The sequence below is a fragment of the Rhinolophus ferrumequinum genome, chromosome 12, assembly GCF_004115265.2.
Source record: "Rhinolophus ferrumequinum isolate MPI-CBG mRhiFer1 chromosome 12, mRhiFer1_v1.p, whole genome shotgun sequence".
NCBI lineage: Eukaryota > Metazoa > Chordata > Mammalia > Chiroptera > Rhinolophidae > Rhinolophus > Rhinolophus ferrumequinum.
In genome coordinates, this window is record NC_046295.1 from 58,993,717 (window position 1) to 59,012,280 (window position 18,564).

The 18,564-nt window shown below is 43.1% G+C and overlaps 1 protein-coding gene across 3 annotated transcripts in view; it reads right to left on the reverse strand.

Annotated features, from left to right (window-relative positions):
• ABCA1 (ATP binding cassette subfamily A member 1) overlaps window positions 1–18,564 on the reverse strand; it is a 122,258-nt gene that overhangs the window by 56,668 nt on the left and 47,026 nt on the right. For all 3 annotated transcript variants that reach the window (XM_033122557.1, XM_033122555.1, XM_033122556.1), the window contains exons 6-8: window positions 12,642–12,763; window positions 10,389–10,565; window positions 1,534–1,626 (exon numbers count right to left, since the gene is read on the reverse strand). In XM_033122557.1, the coding sequence (XP_032978448.1) occupies window positions 1,534–1,626; window positions 10,389–10,565; window positions 12,642–12,763 (392 nt within the window). The remainder of the gene's footprint in view (window positions 1–1,533; window positions 1,627–10,388; window positions 10,566–12,641; window positions 12,764–18,564) is intronic.

The following is an 18,564-nucleotide window of genomic DNA, read 5'->3' on the forward strand; positions in this document are numbered from 1 at the left end:
AGACAATGAGTAACCTATGGTCAAAGTAACTTAAAGGTTTTCCACTGAGAGGAGTGGGTGGCCCTTGCTTACCCACACCAGGGAGCAAACAATCCGCACAGAAGCAGCTGCCAACAAAAATGTATATTGCTCAGTTGGAGAGTTTCCGCAACATCAGCGATGGGAACATCACAGGCTTTCGATTATTTTTTTACTTCAGACAAAAGGCAGGCCAGTGATATAAGAGGAAACAGCTGTACCCAGACCCTGAGTTTAAAGGGAGTCTCCCATGTTACAGTCCCTGCTTGGCTTTCTCTAAGGCAGGGAACCCACACGAGTACTACAGGGCATGTCAATGCCAGCTCACAGCACCCTCGAGAAATGGCTATGGACTTGCAGGGTAGTTTCTGTTTCTCTTTCTGCCTCCTGGAAGAACCCCAGGTGACCCAGCGTCTCCACCTACAGAAAGGCTACCAGCATTCATAACTGAAGTAACAAATGGCAAGCTGGAAGAGGCTTCTCCTCCTGAAAGGGACACAAAAGCCCTTTTTGTGTCAGACACATGTGAGCAGAATTACAAGAAAAAAGAGGACCGAAAAACAACACTGTGAAGTGTCGACGGTTTAATCTCGTTGTTTTCTGTCTTTTCCAAACATTCTGCATTTTCCACAGTGAACATGCAATGCTTTTATCCTCCAGAAACAAAGTAAATGTTGATATTTGAGGAAAAAATGACACAAACACCAAAACTTGAGTTTGAGATGCAACTCAAAATAAGGCTGGACCAAGTCTGAGAAAATATCCCCACAAATTCTTCCTATCCAATGTCCTACACATGAAGGCCTGTACTGTTCTGATCACTGCCCCTGGCTCAGCTCCTTACACACTGGACTCCAGACAGTTCCCTCTTTCCCAGTCTAATCTAAAACAGGGCAGGGTGTCAGAAGGTGAAGCACACACTGGCTGGGAGGCCAAGGAAAGGTTAACTGCTTTTGTAACCACCTATAGGCCCTTTGGTCCTGTGACAAAGGTTATTCTGATACATCTGTCAACATGTGGACCCGAAAGGCAAACTCAACTTAATGTTCATCAAGAGACTATATTCCTAAAGTTGAACCCCAGAGGTCAGATGTTACAACGGGAAGATCTAAATTAGCAGTATCCATGTTATTCCCTTTAGTGAACAAATAAATGTTTTGGCAAAAAGATTCTCTGGCCTTGCTACTGAAAAAGAAAAATGGAGAAATTGCTGACAAGACAAATGCAGCAGCACCTGGGTGATAAGCGGGAATTATCCTCTGTACACGAGTCATTAGGGGCAAGAGTAATGATGGAAGAAATTTCTAGGCTAAATATTGGGTCTTTGGCCACTAATTAGCTCTGCGACATCTATGAGTCTCGATTTCATCTCTAAAGATCAAACAAGATCATTTTCAAGATCACTGAAGCTTCTAAAATTGATTGTACATACCAAAAGGACCCTGTTAGCCAAATTCAGAGCCAAGAAAAGTAATAGTGTATGGTTTGACTTCTGGTGCTAGAAAGACAACTTACCTCTACGGCCAGAGTCCCGAGACTATCCAGCAAAGTTTCTGTGGCTTCAGCCAGCTCCTTGCTTGGGAAGAAAGATGTAGAGTTTAGTTCCACCTGGAACGAGAAAAAGAAAAATACTTTGTTTTTAAGCTCCAATGTAAACTTGAATGCTCTATTGAAAATAACTATTCATAATCTTGAGTTTAAAACACAAGAAACCCATTCCTAACCAAAATAAGACACTAAGATTATTCTAATTATATGTTTACAGGTTGTTTATTCCAGGTAAGAATTACTAATTCTTTGATGAATGCTTTCAAGGGGTGTAGGGATACAGATTTAAAACTAGCTGATATGCAATAGATAAAACCATCTCATATGTCAAGTGTGTGAGTGTGTCCAATGCAATTCTGACCACCAATTCCCAACTCTGTCTATGGTTCTGTAAGACAGGGACACGGGAATGGCCTGGACAAACAAGTTTGGGATGGCTCAACAAGAAAGGGGAAAAATGTAAAGTTTATAGCTACCAAAGGCGTGGGAAGAAGGAATTCTCTTTCATTCTGCTCAAGTCTGCACTGGTTCTAACACTGGAAATGTGATACAGAACACTTATTTTTATGACTAATTTTAGTCAAATCTTTATGTTTACTCATTTATATATTTAATTGCTGTTACAGACCACCTACTTACACAGCAAACATAAGAAAATAATTAATTAGGCCCAAGGAAAAAACACATCAGAGCAGAAAGCCTAAGCTAGAGAAGAAAAGGAACACTGATGGACAGACTCTGAGGCCGGAATTGTGATGGCTGAGGAGTCTCAAATTTGGTTCCAAGTTTTCAGACTGTCAAAGAGAAAAAGATATAGGAACAGTTTCAGTCTTATCTGTCAAATGGGGGGAATAAAGTTCTTCAGGGAACACCCATGTTTCCTTCATGCTTCTATGGGCATCGCTTTATTCAATGTCAGACAGCTCTGAAATCGAAACGGCTAGGCTATTTGGGATATTTGTCTTATGTCAGAGATTGTTGTGAAATTACAATTCAGACTGCATGGGAAATGGCTGAAAGTGAATGGAACTCATTAACTCTGAGGAATAGCATTCTGGGATGTTTTCCTTTAGAAAGGACTCCAAATGCAGAAGATGAAGTTAGTATCATCATGATTATAACATCCACGCATAATCCTGAACGTCCACGTCTAACAGAATCTGTGCACAGGTTCTGTGAAAGAATTTGTCCAGCCTAATCCACGAGCTCTTCTAGAATGGCTTATCCATTAGCATCCAGCATTCCCACACTCAGTCCTCCGATGGATCTGTGGTTCCCCTTAAACACTATACTCGGGCAGGTCTCTATGATACCACTTATAGATTGTATTAATGACTGTTCCTCCCATGAAGTACTTCATGAGCAAAAACAGGTGCGGTGTTTTTGATTTTTACTTTCTCTCTTCAGGTTGACATTATAACTAAAGGTTACCATACTAGAGGTTAACCTTACACAGAACTTGCAGTAAGGAAAACTTTTATAAACTGGGAGATCTTAACTGGAAGACACAAGAGGTAAAGTGTTTTTGTGCTTACCACAAGGCCCACGAGATGATATGTGTTCAGGATTGCATAGCAAAACAAAAAATGCCAAATTATTGTAAATTTTTAAAACTTCAAATCTCATAGTTAATCCATTTCCTCATAAAGTATGAATGGAGACAAGAGTCTTACGATTCTTGTCACTGTGCCCCCTCTTCTCTGGGGACCTGAGGTAGCTACAGAACCCTGGGCAAATGATTTCAATTCCCCCAGCCTCTATTTTCTCAACTATACAGCAGTTAATAATGCTGTGCACATATCACAGCATTTTCATGAACATTAGAGGCCATGTGCAGACTACCTTGCACTCTGTCCGCCACACAGTAGGGCCTCACAATCATAAACAATTCCATCCCTGCCTTTCTTTACCCTTCCTCAAAAATTTACTACCAAAATTGAAGGGCTCTTGTCTGCTACCAGGGTTTTCTAGTTCTTGAAAAGACATACATCCTTGTTGCGAAAATTTCCCAGGGCCAAGAGACCAAAGAAAGAGGCTGGCAACTCCAGAATTACACCTAGAGTTTATTACGGGAACTTACAAACAAAAGCAGGATCTCAGGCAGCAAGACAGTAGGTCTCCACACCGGAAGGAGACGTGATATATATAGCCAAGCTGCGTGTGTTAACACAGGGGCTTGTAGCCACATGGCGTGGGCTTAAGAGCTGTACAATTCAAAGCAGTAAACAACTTAATGGGCCCACTTTTCTGGGTAAGAATGGTCCCTTCAGGTGACCTGGGCCCGCCTCCCCGCCTCCTGGGGCAGTCAGGTCAGCTCGCTTCTTAAGATGGCAGAGGTCACATGAAGTAACAGGAATCATTTCACCTAACAACCCTCCGTTTCTTGGCTAGCTCTCCAGCATTGTCTCCTGTAGCCTCTCTCTGCGGGGCAGAACTAGAGCTATCATCTGAAAGCACATCAGCCACACTTCAATGTGCAATTTCTACAATTATAAATACTTCCCAGGACAAGGATAAGTATATTTATACCACACACACACACACACACACACACACACACACACACACACACACATTTGCCCCAAAGTTGACATTTAAGTGAAAAAAACCTGAAGGAAACAATACTATCTATGATTATGTATATATATCTACACCTACATATATAGATTTACACACACACATCTGTTATCTTAATGTATACTTATGTGTATATTCTATATGCAATAATATTGATTTCACTTTTACAGCAGTGATATAAATTTATACAAAAGGAATCTATTAAAAGGAAATATTAAATTAAAATGGTACCGATTGCACTTGAGTACAACCAGAATCATGACAGACAATTGTGAATGATTATTTTGCTAATACAGTGTGGTCTTCGGAGCTCCTGCAGGGGAACTACCTGTGGTGCTTGTGAAGTGTGTAGACTCCAGGTACCTACTGAATTAGAAGCTAGGAGGGCTACCCAGGAATCCTTGGGGCCTTCTTTTGCAGACTGAAGTGTGAGAACCACTCAGACACAGCACTTGGACAATATACATACCAATTTTTAAAATATTCTCTGCACGAAGGTGGTTGTTTCTACATTCCACATCTGACCCATACAATACTGAATGCTTCGGAGTGTGAAGTAGGGGAGAGAGACAAACCAGTTCACCTGGCCCTGAGTGGGATGCAAGACATTCCAAACACCTATGAGGCCAGATATGTCACACCAATTGTACACAACGAGTTACCAAGTGCAATAGACCAGGTTTCTAAAACTCCAGACCCAACGCTGGCCCATGTCACCATTAGCAGTCAGCTTTCCCCTGAAGGGTACATTTCAGTGAGCGGTTCATGCTGTTCTTAGAATAGGCCTTCGCCATCTGAATGAATTTAAATCTTCATAAGTAATGATTTTTCCTTCAGGTTTTCCAACTTAAATGTCTTAACTTTGTGACAAGCTTATCCTTCTTATTTTAAAAGCTACACAATTCAGCAAAATTCCATGCACAGAGCAGGGCCTACTGCATGACTATTGAACCTGTGCATGTAGTTAACCACGAACACACATATAAGGACCTTGTTACATTAACTGTGCATATCAGGGATCAATGCAATACCGTATCTTACTATACGACTTTTTGTCAGTGGTCGAGCTTTGGTTTGTTTAACTTATTGATTTAGGTTTTGTTCTCAGAAAAACATTGGCTAAACCCATCCATAAGTAATAGGTAGAACAGTCAATGCCATTATTAGGATTTTTTTACACTAATTATTTGAGATTAAATGCTCAGTATTCATTAACAGTATTGACAACCTGTTGTTAATACGAACAAATTTCCATTTTCAAAGGAGTACTGACTGGAGTTACACATAGAGGTGTAGGATGACGTCACAGGGTTAAAAAACACACACACAATTCAAATTCAGCATCAAGCTTAAAGCTTAGATCATCTACTGGGCGATTATTTTGCTCAAGACCTCATTTTACTTTTCTGTGCTTAGATACTATAAAATGCAAAGATTGGACTGATGCAAATCAGTAAGGCTAATATTACAGTGGGGAAAGGATGGGCTATCCGATTACTATTGCTGGGACAACTGGTTATTCATATAAGAAAAAAGTAATAAATTTTCCATCTCACACCACTATACAAAATTAAATTTGGGTACATTAAATAAAGAGCGAAAAGTCAAACTGACATTTTCAAAAATACGGGAGAAAATATACTTATGAACTGGAGGTAGGAAAAGCCCTCTTAAACAAAATACAAAAAAGTCCAAACGAAAATGGAAAAAAAAATGACACCAATATTCAAAAGCAAAAACTGTACCCCAAGAGACACCATAAACAACGTGCAAAAACAAGGCAAAGACTGGAAGCATGGATTTTTTTTTTTTTTAATTTTACTATAAAAGTGGAATACCATGCAGCAGTCAAAATTAACCAGATGTCACATGTGGCGACATTGGTAAATCTCAAAAATCCTCTGTACCTTTTTGTATATTTGAACTATTTCATAATTTTCTTTTTAACTCAATGAACGATGGTAAGTGAGGAGGGAGGAGGAAGGGAGAGGTGGGGGGCAGGAATGAAGCAAGGGTGAAGAACCTAAGCTGGCTTGAGTACCTATCAGATAGATCTGAAAGACGTAACTTCCTTAAATAAAATTAAGCCTAGGAAACAGGCTTTGAAACAAGGCCACAAAATGCAGTCTGAGAACCATGTGTCTATATTGCTATTAAGTGTGGTGTCCTGCTCATACTTACTTGATAAAGGCAGGCAACGCTTGCCAAATCATTTTTCCAAAGAGCTCCAGTAAACAATTCAGTTTGGAATTCCTGCTATTATTTTTCCTAACCAAAAACATTTCTTTGGCTATGAACTCATATAGGTCCCTACTGACCACAGGACACAAGTGGTTTTGTTGTATGAAGGAAGGAAAGAGGGAAAATAAAACCTTTAGTGACGGACTGTACATTCTGTGTTGAGCGGACAAGAATTCATGTATTATTCAATATTTTTTAGAACATTTTAAATGCTGTAATATCATTAGAGGAAGAGTGCACAAATGCTTATTGTATTACTCAAAAGCTCCCACCCACTTCTGCAAAACGTGTTAATCACAACATAGCAACATTTCCTGAAAGCATGACATTCTGGGGTGCTGGTCTCAGAATGACAAAGGCCATTGTGCCCTATCCTTTCTGAGTCTAACAGACAACTTCATTATATTCCTTCTTTCCTCACTAGTTTAATAGCTAAATCGTAAAAGACTGAAAAGTAACAAAGCAGTAACCCACCAAAGTCAATTTGACTTTATTTTCTGAGCTGGTGTTTTATACCAACTCAGTGTCCAGCACAGTTCCTGGCACATAATAACTAAGTGCCCAGTAAAAGTTTGTGAAAGAAAAATCCAAAGAAAGGGAGAAGCACATTAGAAGAGCTAGAGATGGACTGATGTGAGTCCTGCATCAAAGGTCATTCAAATGCACAGAGTTGCTCTGTTTTGTATTCACCTCAGCAAGTCACTCACCCTCTGGAGCCTCTGGTGGCTCCCCTTGCTCTAAAGATGAAGCCCAATGGTCCAATACGGCTCAAGAGAGTTTGCCCCAGCTAACCCTGGCCATCTCCACAGCGTCACGGTACACCGGTCCCTCTCCCATCAAACGCCCCATAGCTACATCCACTCCACTCTGAGCTAGTCAATCACGTGCAGTTCCCTTAAATACCACCTGCTCTTCTCTCTCTTCCAGACGCACGCACATGCCATGTCCTCTGCCTGGAACATTTGTCTCCTGTTCTTTACCTGGGTAACCTCCATTCTTCAGGTTCCAACTTAGAGAATGCTTCTTTCCTGATCCGCAAAGATTGGGTTAAGAGACCCCATTCGGGGTCTGCCCAGCATCCAGCAGAGGGTCTGTCCCTCTGCATAGCATCTGCTCCTTGGTTGGTCTGTCCCATCTACTACCCCACCAGCAGGGAAACTCAGAGAAAGTGGTACCTTGCTCACCACTGCCTCTCTGGCCCAGTGCGTGGTACAGATCAGGGTTCAATAAATATATGCTGAATAAATGTGTTTGCTTATAGACAATCACTATACAAAAAAAAAGTCGAGGCGGGATTACTACGAATGCATTAGAAGTTACAGCCAAATAGAAACAGAAGACAGAACATCTGTGAAATGAAAAGGTAATTGAAAATTCCTTTCAATTTACAAAAATCATATCTATGCACAAAAATTTCAGGGACTCTACTACTAAATAAAGTGAGCTGGGGGTGTATTTTCAATACAACGCACAATTTTGTTTTCCTCCTACGAATGCATGTTACAATGTGTTCATTGGGACATTTCGAACTTCCCTTAAACACTCACATAAAGTAGACTAAAATCTCGACTTCACTTTCCTCATATTCAGAAAATCCAACTCAGGACTAGGATTTATATGTTTTAGTTCAAATTGAAAATAAGCCAAATATCAGCTACAAAGAGTATCAGACTATCACCACACAGAAGCAATCACTGTCTCTTTCCAATGATTCACATAACAATAAAGTTTTACTTTGAGGAACATTTTAATATTTTTAAATCAACGTAGGGAAATATGAAACTCATGTCGGAGGAAGGTACTACTCTTTTAAATACAATTCAACCATTTAAGTATTAACTTTTAAATTCGATATGTTTAATGCATTAAAATACTTCATTTTTTGCTATTTCTAAACACAGTTAAATATACCTCTTACCACATAGCTCAGGACCAAATATCAAACTTCTACCTTAGAAATCGCCACACTTTTCAAGGAAGGAATAACTGAGGCAAAAAATTTCAGTAGAGATGGGGTTGAGCAGTCATATTAATACAATGCTAAATTCACCAAAACTGTACCCCCATTTCTGTGCTCCCCTTTTCCTACGAAAATTAGGTGACTGCAGAGTCTGAAGAGTAAATCCATGAGGCATGTCATTCTACCATTCACCAAATGATGAGGACTGCAATTGCTTGCTGGGGCAAAAGCAACTGTTATCAACAGGTGGACAGTAAAATTAACGAAAGCCAAACAAAATCTGATGCTTCACTCAAATGTCTGAATTTCAGGAGGGAGGAAAGAAAAAGCAACTATTTTCTCCTGCAAAAAAAACCCCACGCAAATGTTTGATGGACTAAATGTGACAAACTGCAGTATCTAGCCCCACAAGTCACAAGCCAAACCCCACCTGTATTCTGAGCCATTGTCTAAAAGTCAAGAAGACACCAAACAAAGACCCTTCAAGACAAAGATGACTTTGTTGACCCCTCCTCCACCTGTTCCTTCAAACTATACACACAGCCCGGCTGTGACGTCACTGGCCTTCTGGGGACCTTAGAGCACCACTTACTTCACCTCGTTTCTCCCACCTTTGGGAACTTACCCCACTGAGTTCCACCTTTGCAAGAACGTGCTGCATGAATCAGAAGACATGTGAACAGAACTCTCTGTCCCACAGAAACTGATCTTTCCCTTTTAGGGTAAAGGTATCATCCAAGGTCAAGACCATGGAATCACATGGATGTGCAATCCAAGTTGTTACTGAAATGGATGTAAATCTGTATGCCCATCTTTGCTAACTCAAGAATCAGACACTATCCTCACTGAGACAAGGGGAACCAGGACTAAAGCCAAGCCTAGCTAATCCCCATTCTTTCTGCTGTGACTCACGATGTCCCATGTTGGCAAAGACTGTTGGTTAGGGAGCTGCTGGGAGGTCATCAGTGAAAATGGAATGGGAGGGCCGCCCTCACTCTACAGACCCAGGACCTGTGAGGTTTCCAATCTCAGCCGTAAAGTTGGAATTGTCCTGGATTATCGGGGTGGCTCCAATCGAATCACATAAACCCTTAAAAGCAGTGAACTTTCCCTGGCTGGAAGCAGAGAGATGTGGCAGGAGAAGTCAGAGAGATTTAGTACCTCTGGGAGGACCCATCTCTCTGCAAAGAAATTATGTGGCACAAAGTCCCAGAGGATTCCAATTTCATTTTATCGTAATGAGGAACATCTCTTTCCAGGCACATCTTTCTTCCAGGGCTCTTTCCATGGTTTTAAGAGAATGCACTAATAAATCAGAGTGCTATACAGGTGGGTAGGAAACCAGAACACTGGATGCTGTGGGAGGGGCATTTCACCAGAGCTCTCAGAAAACGCTCCCAAAATACACCTGTGCTGGAACTACAGACACCACTCCAAAGACCAAAGTGTTCAGGTTCCTCCCCTTCTTTGAATAAGAATGAACATGTATTCTCATGGACCGCTTCTCTGAACTATTGATTCCTATCAGACTTTGTTGGCAAACTTTTTCTCTGCAAATGCAATTTTGTCATTGATTTAGCTAATTATTGAATGTGCTTCCATCCAGTTCCAAGGTTTTCCCACTCTGACAGCTCACAGTGTTTCCTTTCTGATGAGCTTTTTAAAAAATGAATAGATATCTATCTCTCCACCAATGGTTTAGAGACTTCTTTCTAATCTGCAGAACCCTTTCTTCAAATAAACTCTTAAAAATCTCAACTTACTATATATATATATATACAAGTCTTCTCTCTGATCAAAACAGACACAAGCGAATTCAGGCTTAGACTCAGAGCCACACCCAACTCATGCTTCCTCCATTCCCCCTTTGGGAGATAGCCCAAAAGTTTGTCAGAACAGTAAAATACCACTGAGCTAAATTATATCTCAAACTCCCAGCCAGCTCTATGTTTCTACAAAAACAAAGTCAGTGTTGTCCAAGCAGAAATTTCACATTCCAAAAGCATTAGTGCTGGAAGCTTCTGCCCACAGTACGTGTACTCACCAGGATGGGCTTCAGGACGTCCATGTTGGAAAGAAGGACTTGCTCTGCTGCATCCAGTTTCTCCCGTGGCAGACTGCACAGCTTTGCAACTTCTTGGTCACCCAGTTGAAGCACCTCTGCTAATTGTGCTCCGCTGCACAGATGAGTCAAATGTAACTGGTAGCCTTGCAAAAATACCTGGAAGCATTTTGTGCAAAGAGAGACAAGCAAAACTGGATTACAGAGATGGGAAGCTGGATCCCTGAAGCCCTGCGGGGGGACTTGGCATCACACAGCTTTAAAGCATGGACACCAGTGCAATAGTGCGATGCATCGGGTCTCTTTAATGAACTTGGGAATGCATCAAGGCACGATCTGACAGGACATTTAAAACCTGAATGTTGTGTCTGACTCATCATCTCCCACACTCGTCCTTGGAAAGGAAAATCCTGAGTCCAACTCTTTTTCTCAAAAGCGGGACATATGATTCAGTGACTAAGAATCCAGAGTCTGAACTCCTGAAACCACTTTTATTAGAGAAAAACATTCTCATTATTTTGGAACTTATAATATCTTAAACTGGGGTTGGGCTGACTTATGGTGGGGAAAGCATTTATACTATTTATTTGTAGGTACATACATTTAACTGATGTGAAGAACTATGTTCAAGCAATTTCAGAATTAGGAAGTCTTCATTTTACTTGCCCCCAGAGCAGAGTACCAGAAAGCCAAGCTTCTCATCTCATTGACAGGCCAATTCTAAGTCATTCTTAGCTGTTCATTATAGAAGACCCTCTAGAGAGCCTCTCCTTGGTCATATTTTGTTTCATTAGTTTCCCTGGGCCTAAATGAACCGAGCTTCTTCATGTGTGGTCCTCACTGTCCGTTAGACAGCAAGTTCAATAAGATGAGGAGCCTTGCTTTTCCTGTTCATTTTGTGTCCACAGAGCTGGAACATTACAGACAGTAAATATTGGTGGCATAAATGAATGGGTGATGCAAACTCTTTATTACTCCATTACTACCTCCCCTGTTAGTTTAAATTAGTGCCGCTTGACCTGCTTGTAGTACAACCTATTGTGAGTGATGGACCAAAAGCCTCACAGGACCCATTCAGCTTTCTAACACTGCAGAGCATTTGGCCTGTCATGGTTTGCACTAAGTTTTCACCTACTGCCAGGTACTCAAGCATACTTCAGTTTCATTCCTTTCTCTAACTAGTCCTGCTGCCAGCCTGTCAGCTTACCTTTAGTATCTGTGTTTAGGAGCACTGACTATACAGACTCTAATTACCACTCAAGGACCGCCTCCGCATTAAGGATGCCCCTTATTTTAAACTGATTGGATGTGACAGATATGAAATTGGCAAAGGGCAGCGGAAATCATGCTAAATGTAACTATTTTCATACGCCTGCTGCCTTTGGCCCATCTCCCAACCACACAATTGGTAAACACAAGGCATATTTTCCTAGTTTCAGAAGGGCCAGCAGTAAGCACATTTTCCTAATTTTAAAAGTTCTAGATCATGTATAGCAAAGATCTTATTTTTCAAGCATAAACACTTCCACTACTTCTGCTTATTGTAAAGACAAGCCAGTATGTAGACATGACACAGGGTAAGGAAGCAATTTCCCCTTTCTGCCAGAGAATAAACTTGAGAAGCTTCTCTGAAAATCAATAACCATGCAAGCTGGGTGTGCTACCGACTGCGTAGGAGCTGTATGCTATCTATTGATGCCAGAGGATGTTTTCTAAGAATATAACGTTAAAATTCTACATAAACACTAATACTACCTCCTGGTTTTATAAATTAAGAGGAGAAAGAAAAGCCATTTTCTCCTTATATACCTTTCTTGTCTATCTTTAAAGGCAGCACTGTGTTTTCTAAATCTTCTGATAGAGCGGCTGCAGACCAACAGTCCTCAACCCTGGTTACTGTCTCAGAACCATGAAACTTTAAAGAAAATGTTTGTTTCATCTTCACTTAAACTCATCCCCCTCTTAGGAGGAAGTTAAACAAAAGTCAGCTGATAGGCAGGAAATCAGTTTTACTTCAAACAGCTGGCCCATGACGCCAGAATGCACATTCCACTCTCTGAACAATTTGGCAGTGCCAGCCTGAGCAGGCAAGTGAAAATAGGTGAAGCTGACTTTGAGCTAACACCCTTCTTCCACGCCATTACAAAGACAGGGGTTTATTCACTGCTTTCCAGGTGTTCCCTCACAATGTAATTGCCATCAGTCCCACAGAGGAAGCTGAGGGCCGCAGCTTACCTTGCGGAGACTGACATTGGCCTCCAGTATTTTGTCCACAGTAGGCCTTGGCAGAGACAGGTTGTGATTCAGGAATCCAGAGAAGGTTTCATTGTCCACCAGGAAATCCTGAAGCGTCAAGCCTGCCGAGAAATAGTGTTTTATTTTCATTTATTAAGTAACTCAAAAAAAAAAAATCAGCACAATGTGGCAAGTGGAGAAAAATAAAATATTGATTGCCTCGTATTTAAAATGATGGCTAACCACAGGGTTCTGGCTGTGCTATGCACACAGAGAAACAAGGTTCGAGGAGCTTGGCCTTATCAGGAGAGACATGAAAAGATTGCTTTCTGAAGACATGGAGAGCCACACTCCGTGTGCGCTCCTCGACTCAGGGTGACAGTGCTGTACACACACACACACACACACACACACACACACAGCCTTCCCTTGCTTTTCAAGGCAAAAGCCAAAGCCCCCCGACCTGAGATCTGTGACACCAACTCCACTGCTCCTGTCTCCCCACGGCCATCTCAGATAGCTAAACCCACAGTTATTTTACAGTCCTATTCCCACAAGCCCCAGGGCTGATATCCTCCTGAGGAAGAACAATGGGTCTCACACGTGAGTGAGCATCACAGCCACCTGCAGGGCCTCTTCAGAAAGATTGCTGGCCCCCAACCCCAGAGTTTCTGATTCAGGGGGCCTGGGATGAGGCCACAGAATCTGCCTGTCTAACAAGCTTCCAAGAGATGCTGCTGCTGGTCTGGGAGAGCCACTGGGGTGGAGTGTAACACACGTCAAAGCACCTCCACCGACACGGCCTTGTTTTAATGCCAAACGTGGAACACGTGATGTAGAGCTCCGCAACCCAGGGCTGCCACGCTTAAAGAAAACACACAAGCATGTATCTTTTTAAAAAATCAACCCTACTAATGATTGGCTCGCTGCAGGATTTCATACAAAATCCCTTCACATGGTAAGCCCGCCAGGTTCACGTAGAGAAGGCTCCCAGCACTGGCCAGAATTTCAGTTCCCCGAGTCGGAGTCTGGGCCTGTGGTGTCACTTGGTATTTCATATCATCCTTCGGTACCCCAGTTTCTTCATGGCTAAAATGAGAGGTTTCTGACCAGATGCTTGGTAGGAGCCCCCCAGTTCTTAAATACCATCATTTTCCCTGCCCTATTTCGTGTGACTGTCCACGTCTCCCTCTTAATAACCCAACTTTTTCTTGGCAATAAAGAGAAAACCAGCCGATCCGTAACCACGTGGCTGGGCAGGCTTCATCTGCGGACTGCAGCCCGCAGACCCAGGCACTAACCGACCTGTAGCGGGGCACACTTCCAAACCCAAATCATTCAACTGAGGAGAAATAGAGGTTAGATCTCAAACTGGGGCTGCGGTAGGAGGCTCGAAAAGGACAGAAGTTCAACCTGGGAGCTAAGGGGATTGTGTGTAGAGATATCGTAGGAGGGCCCAACAGCCCAGCCAGGCTCTCATCAGTGCTGCCTGGTCCAAGTGTGTTCTGCCTAAGCAAACATGAGTGACGCGCAGTTATAGAAAGGATCGATTACACGTAGTTCACCACTAGTTATCCCTCGCGACGCCTTCGAGAAGCTGTTCCTTGCCCAAGAGTGTTCCTCCTCAGAACAGGAGCGGCCCGGGGCTCCCCATCACATGTGGCACTATCCTGTAACCGTGGGGCTTACTTCCAGAGTTGTCAAACCTCAGAGCACCTAAGATTCACTCAGGAAGTGTGCTAAAACGCAGTTGGTTGGGCCCAATCCCCAGAGATCCTGAAATAACGATCTAGAATGGAGCCTAGGGAATCCATATTTTAATAAGGAAGTACCCCTTGTATTTCCAATGCAGGCGGACTGGGGACCATACGTTTAGGAATGTTTTATTTGCATACTATGTCCCCTAGCTTATGCCCCCAGGACATAGACTATGTGCTGTATCTCACAGTGCCCAGATCAGGGGCTGGCAAAGCATTACTGGTCAGTGAATGATGGCTGGACAATAAACATTAGGAGACAGAATTGTACACCTGAAATCTATGTAACTTTACTGACAATTGTCACCCCAATAAACTTTCATTTAAATAAATAAATAAATATTAGGAGCTAGGATTAGGACTGTGACAATTCCAGAACTATCTGAGCAGCATCACAGGGGACTTTCTTTCAGCTGAGCAAGCCCAAGAAGGGCCCAGAAGTGTCAGGACGACCCCGCCGCCACCACCACCAGCCACAGCCCCGGAGTAAACAGGATCCCTAGAGACTAGTACCATACTGTCAGGTACACAAAGTGACACCGTGCTCCCATTGCACTCACACAGGGAGCTTTACGAAACTCCCAGTGCCCTATGGTAGGGGCAAACAGGAAGGAATGTAGGAAAGCCAGGGGCTTACACTGAGACCTGGCATGAAAAGCCCGACACTGCGCATTGTGGAACAAAGGAAGCAGCACCATACTGGGGGTCAGACCTTTCTGAGCTCTGGACAGAACAGAGTATACACAGGAGCTGACTCTCACTGCACAGGTGGGCCACACATTCCTGCTGAGTGTAAGAAGCCAGAGCAGCATGCAGATATTGTCCTGGGCTACTTCAGCACTGCCTCCTCCCTCCCGAGCAGGGCCGCCCAGGTGTGGGATGCTGACCCCACTGTACTTGCACAGGTCTCGGTCGCGAGCAACACTCTCCAGACCAGTGAGGACACTCACAGTGTTTATAAGACTCTTCTGTTATGTCAACAGGCTCTGAAGATGAGAAGAACGGGAAATGACCACAGTCCAATTATCTATCAGTGAATCCCCCGGATGAGACCTAAGAACCAAGAGACTTGATTCAACAGTCAATAACCCTTGGCAGTGCCTGTGCAGGGGTGGTGAGGTCACAGGGTGGGGAAGCAGTAAGGAAGCCAAAGATCCCTGGCAACAAAGAACTTACATTCTGGTCACATGGATACCACACATGTGGGCTCTCAGATTCACACACGACTGACGCAGCTACAGCCAGTGTGGACCCAGAGAAGCAACGTGTGTGGTGCACGGGTTCTCCACCTCGCTCCCATTACACTCACACAGGGAGCTTTACAAAACTCCCAGTGCCCAGGCCACTCCCCTCAACAACTGATCACAATTGGGACTAAGATCCAGGCATCAAAATTTTATAAAAGTCCCCAGGTGATTCCAGACAAGTTTGAGAAACAATGGTATAGTAGAAAGATCAGGGGTGTGAGACCAGGAAAGCCTAAATTTGATGCCAGACTCTGCTATTTATTAACTGTGTGGCTTTGAGAAATTCATTTTGCTTTCCTGAGCCCAAGGTTCCTTACCTAAGAGGTAAAGATGATAGTGTCCAATGTTCAAAGATGTGAGAATTAGAGATATTCACATGTAAAGCACGAAGAGTGAGCAACTGGCTTGTGGGAGGTATTCAATAAATGGTAATACTTTTGTGATTTTGAAAAGGATTCTTTTCACTCAACTTCACCAGTGTACCACAATGAAGTATAGAGAACAGGGAAGGACACAGACCCTGGCATCAAGGAACTTCCGAGGCTGATAAAGGAGATGAAGAGGCAAATCAATAAAACAGGAGGGATGAGAAAGCCAGAAGAAGACAGTTCATGGAAGCATTTGATTAAGACAAGGTGCATCTGCAAGTGTACCATGGTGGGGAGTCAGGTTGAAGCCAAATTCTGGAAAAGAACAGAGAGCCACAATTCTTTAGAGGCTGTGGCTGGAGAGGAAGGGTACGGTCTCTCATGATGGCTGGAACTAGGACAGCCTACAGTGCTATGCACATAGTAGGGTCTCAGAAAAAGTCTTTGAATGAGTAACTAATGGACAAGCAGATAAACATAGAAAGAGGAGATTCCTTAAAACCTAAGAGTTGGAAAGTAAGATGAGAGAAGGAAGAGGGAGGAAGGTAGTGTGCAGCCAGAGCGCGGTGGCTTTCTATCTCTGGTCTCAGTTTTCTCCTTATGTGGCTGGCAGAAAACTGAGTGGAGAAGCCAAGAATATTGAGAAAGCCAGATGTCTGAAACAGACCTTCTCCTCTTAGCCTAGGTAACGCCTACCCCTTCTTTATGACTCGGACCATGAGTCATCTCCTCCAGGAAGACTGCCCTGATTTTCCCACCCGCAAGCTGGGTTAGGTGACCTACTTCTGTGTCCTAACAGCATCCTACATTTCCCTCGGGCACCGCACAAATGAAGCTGCAGTTGTCTCGGCACACATCTTTCTCCCCGGAAGAACAGAAGTGCCTTGAGGGCCAGGACTTTGTAACTCCAAAGTGCAACAGGGTCTGGCCCAGAGGAGGCACTCAGTAAATGGTGGATGCATGAAGAAATGAATAAACACAAGTAGTGAATGAACTAATGAACTGACGTGATCTGGAAAACCGCCGATTACGGAGGAGGAAATTCCCTTTGCAGTGGTTAGGCAAGAGTGGAACAGGACATGAATATGAAATAAACCAGGTGAAGATAACACTAGTGTCTCATATCCCATTCAGCTCCATCAGCCCAGGTCAAGAAGACACTGGAAGCAGAGAGTGGGGAAATGTCAATAGAACAGACAGGGGTGACAATGGCATCTACCTCAACGGGCTGAGCTGAGAATTAAATGAGAAAATGTACCTGAAGTCCCAGGATAATGCCACGCACTGAGAAAGGTGTTCAATAAAGGATGGCTAGCATCATCACCACTTTCAGGAAAGACTGGTCTCATTAGCTTCATTGCGAATTTGACCCTAAAGCATAAGCTCTTAGAATAGATAAGAACACAGAAGTGATTTTGCCAACTAAGTGGAGAAGTTGAATTTATGATTTAAGGGGTGTGTGTGTGTGTGTGTGTGTGTGTGTGTGTGTGTGTGTTACATTTGCCTGGCTGAGTTCCTGAGTCAGACAGAATTCTTGAATTCTTTCTGCTGATACACATCTATAAGATGAAGAAAAGGCCAAAACTGACTGATTTGTCTATTCAGAACTTTATAGAGGAATAAATAAATCTAGTATTCTACAGAGAATCAGTGGGAATAATCACGCTTACGAAGTCACAGCAAGGATGATGAACTTTGATGGAAGATGACCAGTAAGAAAAACCAGTCTTTAGAAGCAAGACAGTGGACACGCTTAGTAGAAAAGACACTCACGTAACCATTTAACTTGGCCCAAGTGCGTTGACATGACTTCAATTTTCTTATCTATGAAACATGGGGTGAGAAGATGATCCCGCAGGTCTTCTTATCCACAGTACACTCGGGGTAAAATGAAATCCGCATGGATATAACATCAGAAGATTGAAATTCAAGTTCCAGCTCGGCTGTGCCTTAACTGTATCATCATGAATCTCTTTTCCTTTTTTTCTTACTCTCCCTGGGCCTCAGTTTCCTTAAACATACAATGGGGCTAATAACATTCACAGGTTGTTGTGAACACCAAGATCAGGGATGTGAAAGTACTTGTTTATAGGGAAAGAGCTGATGAGCCTCAAGCGTTTCCACGGGTAACTGAGAGGGTACGAATGCTGTCCCAGAACAGGGCCATCAGGGAGCTAGGCTGGTCACTAAATCCTGAGTTTCTGCTGCCTACAAAGACTGAAAGTCACTATCCAGCCAAAGGCCAAGAGGGCTTTCCTGCTGTAATTTCTCCAATATGGACCAAAATACTTGATTCTCTGACCTCGGCCTCCTTGCTTTTGCCTGGAGGAGCCAACCCAATTCCCAAGAGCTTTGCTTTGGGTACAGTGAGGTGGGACAATGGAGAGGAGAAAAAACAATTCAGGAGCTTGGCATCTAAAGAACAAAACAAGCAAAGTGTATATTTTGTGGGCTGAGGAAGAACAGTACAGCATCCTGTTTCGTGCCAATCCTCTGGGCCAGGCCTCCCAGGCCTCTGGAACCAAGCTAAGGAGATGCTTCCACAGCGGGT